Below are 5,065 nucleotides of genomic sequence, written 5' to 3'. Positions count from 1 at the left end.
TATGTTTTATTAATTTGTTAGTGTATTGTAATTAAAACTACTTATGCATTATTAATTACCCTCTGTTCATTATCATTATTTTACATTGATACTTTTTTACTACCATTGACTATTTAGTTTTTGTACAAATTCAAACAAAATAATCATCAAGTTATTAGAAAAATATTTTTGAGTTATTGGATTTCATTTATAAATAAAAATTAATATAACTAGAATATAACTTTTATATATACAAACAATATTTATTTGATAATTTAACTTTTTTTTGTTTAATTTAACATCTAACACTACATTAACTTATTTAATTAATACAGTAATAATTAAAGTTTTTGAAGCAATTTGAAGCAAAAAAAGAATTGTTTTTATTTTAACTCATAAACAAGGTACTTTCACGCAATAAAAATGACATATTCTGCTGGTGGTTTCGCACTTTTCCTCTCTCCACTCGCCCTTTTCGACGTCATAACACCTCAACGAGCTCGTTTCGTCTTCGAACACCCACAACTTTCCCCCGATTGAAACCACGCCGCGGTTGAAAATGTCAATGTTGCGCTGCGGCGTGCTGAACCGGACGAACTTGCCGCAAACCTCGTCGTAAACTTCGCACCCATCCGGTCCGCAACCAATCACGAACAGCTTGGTTGCCATGGCAACCGCCGTGTGACACACCTTGCCGACGACCATGTCCGGCATGCGTGACCACGCGTTCCTAGTGACGTCATAACGCTCGACGGAGCTGAGCCGCCACGACTCGTCGTCGCTCCCCCCCAACGCCACCACGTCGCCTTGAAACGCGGCGCACGCAGCGCATTTTCGCGCCACCTCCATCGCCGCCGCACTTTTCCACTTTCCGCGTTGATAGCGCAAGCAGGAGCTTAAGGGCTTTTCGTCCGCGGCACCCCCGATCAATAGTATTTGGTCGATGTGGGCGCACGCGCAAAACAGGACGCGATCGTCGTGCATGCTGGAAACTGTTTCCCATTTGCCGGTGGTAAGCGAATATTTTTCAACCGACGGTGTCCGTTCGCGGTAATCGGTGAAGCCGCCGAAAGCGTAAACGTCGGTTTTCAAGCAAACCAGTTCTGTGAACCTTCGTGCCGTTTTCATTGGTGCAAGAACGTTTAAAGTGTTAAAATTTTTACCGCCGAGCCGGTAGATAACTTTGTTGAATTCATGGTGGTTGTTTGGGCTGCGAACATCAGCACATACTAAGACGTCAAACTTTTGTTGGTTGCACACCCTGTTTCCGCCCCTATTTTCACTACCGTTGCTTTCCAAAAATTGTACAAGCATCGTAACGCATTCATCAACATGAATGAAACAGGAACTTGATTTTAAAATATGCTTCAACGTAGAAGAAGATAGCAAAGGCAGACGGACTTTCAGCAAAAGACATTTCGCAAACTTCGCTCGTTCTCCGAGGTTGTGACCCAGCCACGCGTCTGCAGCGTTGAACACTTGCACCTCCGAAGTGACGTGCAGGTTGGAACTGGAAAGAATTCTCTCAAGGAGACGATGGTTGAGCTGTTTGAAGTCGCTCGTTTCAACTAGAATGGCGAAGCAGCGTTCTGTATACTGATGAGCGTGCATCGCAAAACTGGTCAAGTTGAAAGTCCTAGCCACCTGGTAAACGCTCAGGACATTTCGAAGGGATATTTTACTTTGAATGCGCTCGAATATTAAACTTGACACGTTCTTATTGAAATAAAGATTGTGTAACCTCAGCCACTGAATTACATTTTTGTTGTTCAGTTCAAGTTCATCTAAAAAGGTAAATACAGTCTTAAAATTTAAAAAATACATTACAGATAACTAAGTTAACACTTTTGAATAATTCTATTACTCGAAACAGTAATAAGGTTAACGCTAAAATGGATATTAATATAAATTCAAATAGTAATTCAATCTTCCATAGAAAATATGTTAAATTTAGGTTAAAGTATGTGTTCTTAAATAACATACAGTATGTTACGTTAAAAAAAAATTATATTTCTTAAATGTTTTCCCTTTTTTAATGTATTTATTAAAAGTTTTTGTAAACAAGTTGAATAAAAAACAAAAAAAAGCCAAATATTTATTTTTAAAGTTTTAATTTGTTTGTTTTATATAATTTGAACATTAAGAGTTCCTTAAAGTAAAACATTTTATCCTATCCTATAATAAAATAAAAAGTTTTTAAAAATTTAAAGCTTTTATTAGTAATATAAGTTTTATTAAAATGTATATAAAAAATATTTTTCATGTATTTAAACTAATTAACATGTGTATAAAAGTTATCCAAAACAATAATACACATTAAAAAATACTATTTTATTTAATTTAATTGACCAACTTTTTATTAAATATATTTTATCTCATTATCTTCAAAATCTAATCACAAATATAAATGAAAAAGTTTTGTCATACGAATGATAAAAAAGTAAAAACAAAAATTACTGCTAAACCTAAACAATAAATTAATTACACAAATGATTCCATATTGCTCAAGGTTTTGTAGCTATACTTTTAAAATACTTAAATTATTCATAAATCCAAATTTCTTATTGATTCATTGTAAAATCTAAGCTGAGAAAGTCATTAAAAGTAGTAGTTTAAGTTTTAGTATTTGATTTTCAAATCTACTACTAACAAGCTTAAAATTAGTAGTTTTTTAGAAACTATAGTTTAACAATTTTACACACTTTTTTAAGGAATTGAAAATAAACTAAGTTTTAACTAGAAAATAAGTTAATCATTTCAAAATAAATTAAATGTTTTAATCAATTACTAGATATTTACGTACGAGTAGCCCAAAAAAAAAACGTTTAATTATTAAATCTTTATTTTAAATATGTTTGTATGAAATAGCTAATTATATAATTACAGCAACATCTAACCTTTCAATTTAAAACCATCGAAGCTGTGAAAAATTGTTTCAATATTTATTTTTTGGTAATTACTCTTGCAAACAACAAAAAAATTATCACGTTTTAAGGTTCCAGTTTTTTGACTACAACTGAAAAAGTTTTCATGCGCTATTTTATCTTCAGTTCTTTCAGTGTCAATATTTTTCTTTAGAATTTTATTTTTGATAAGTTGATGACATTTAGAAATGTTTATACTCATGTTAGTACCCTACGATTGAAGTGATAACTTTTTTAATATTTCAATATTAAGTTAGTTTGATTTACTTATTATAATAAGCATAAGTTTTCTAATAAACTATAAAAACAAATACTTTCGTTTTAGTTAAACGTAACTATTTTTAACAGAATTTAAACATACTTTGCTTAGCAAACATAACTTCTAGTCATTACTAAAAACTGTCACAATTAGTTAAAATAAAGCTATTTGACAATTTTTCAGAAGCAATCTGATAACAGTACAAACTATTTAAATCGTTCTAACAACAATAATGAATTCAAATGTTTACAACTTAACTTTACCACTTTGCTCGTCTTTGTGCACAAAATAGGTTTTTCTCGAAAGCAACTTAGTTTTTTTTGTCTTCAAATATTATTTATCCTAAAAGGAATGCAGTTTTTTGGTGACCCTGTTAATCGTTTACATCTTCAATTGAGCTACTAAGTGAATTTGAGTGGGTTTTGTTGCCATATAGGAGTAGCATCAGTTAAGAAGACTTGTCCTACAAACTTTATATATATCAGATTTTACTATGGCAGCTTTTTCTTTATACTTGTTGTATGTTGTTTTTGTTAATATTTCTCTATAGTTTGGTAAATATAAACACTTGATTTATATCATTTACCAACTTAAAATTGCAAATTTTTCGAAATATTAAGTTTGTTAATTGCATCATCAAAAATTTTATCAGTATAAATGCACTCCATTACGATTCAAATTCTTCTCCTTTTTGTAGGAGAACCTGCACTCTACCCTCTGCTTCCTTCTAATTGATAAATAGCAAAAAATAAATAAAAGGCCAATGTTAAGCATACGGAAGATAAACTAGTCTTAAAATTAACTTAAAAATTACTTCAAGTATATTAAAATTTTGGTATCAAAATTTTCTATTAACTAGTTTTTTAATTTTTAATAGTTTTTTTTTAATATTTATCACGGAAATGTACAAAATAAATATTACAGTAACAAATTTAAAAAACCATTTGTTAAAATAATATACAATGGTTTTGAAATCAATTTATTTGTATGATAAAGAAAATTGTTTAGTCATACAGAAACATCTTTCAACTGTCATGTCTAACCTACCCCCTGTAATACTTTTATTTCACATCTGCATTTTAAAGCTTATTTTCCGATTCCTTAATCTTACTTGTTAATCAAAATTTGTAGAGTGTTTAGACCTTTTTTTACATGTAGTTTTAATTTTAAATGTAGTTTTTTAACTTCTCTTTTATTTTCTGCAAGTTATTTAATGCTATTAGGTTTATAACCTGTTTAACAGTTTTTATTGAAGAATCAAAACAACTGTATATTTTTTAATCGTCTACCATAAGTTGTTTAAACTTTATGGTTTAATTTGTGGTTGTGTCTTTTCTTTTAACTATTTAGTCTCCTCCTATAATGTTGGTGGTTCCAACTGTTCACTGTACAACTGTTTTGTTGAGGCCTCTGCTTCCTTTTGAACTGTTGATTATAACTTTGCCACCTGTCTTGGAATAATTTTAAACCCTTAACTGACATATAGTTTAGGGTCGACACGGGTCAGGCTAAGTCAGGTTTTTTGGGGTCAAAATTACCAAAAGACAGTTATTTAAGTTTAAATTGCACAAAATGAGATTTTTTAGGTCAAAATGTCAGAAATTGACAATTCTAATTTACACAGATTCTTAATTTTCAAAGTCATAAAGTAGTAAAAGAGTAACAAAAACTTTTAAAGTCAGAATAAAATTGCAACATTATCTATAGATTTATTTACAAAATAATTAAGTTCCAAAGCCTTCAACTTGTAAATTTAAATCAAAAAAATATCCTTTTAAGACAGAGAAAATTTTCAAAATTATCAAGAAGCATGTTACTACTACTTGGTAAAAAGTATACCTAGTTAAAAGCAACATTTTTTATAACTAAAATCATATTGTTTGTTTTTACATTCCAATAACAC

General features: G+C 30.3%; 1 protein-coding gene across 1 annotated transcript; it reads right to left on the bottom strand.

Moving 5' to 3' along the window:
• Positions 1-372: 372 nt before the first annotated feature.
• LOC145839265 (kelch-like protein 38) lies at positions 373-1,590 on the bottom strand. The gene has a single exon (XM_082946861.1). It carries the CDS (start codon positions 1,588-1,590, stop codon positions 373-375), a length of 1,218 nt encoding a protein of 405 aa, XP_082802987.1.
• Positions 1,591-5,065: the final 3,475 nt, after the last annotated feature.

Source organism: Thalia democratica, chromosome 6 (assembly GCF_965202585.1).
Source record: "Thalia democratica chromosome 6, ktThaDemo2.hap1.1, whole genome shotgun sequence".
NCBI classification, from domain to species: domain Eukaryota; kingdom Metazoa; phylum Chordata; class Thaliacea; order Salpida; family Salpidae; genus Thalia; species Thalia democratica.
Note: the sequence above shows the minus strand (reverse complement) of the source record. Positions and strands in the feature narration are given on the sequence as shown.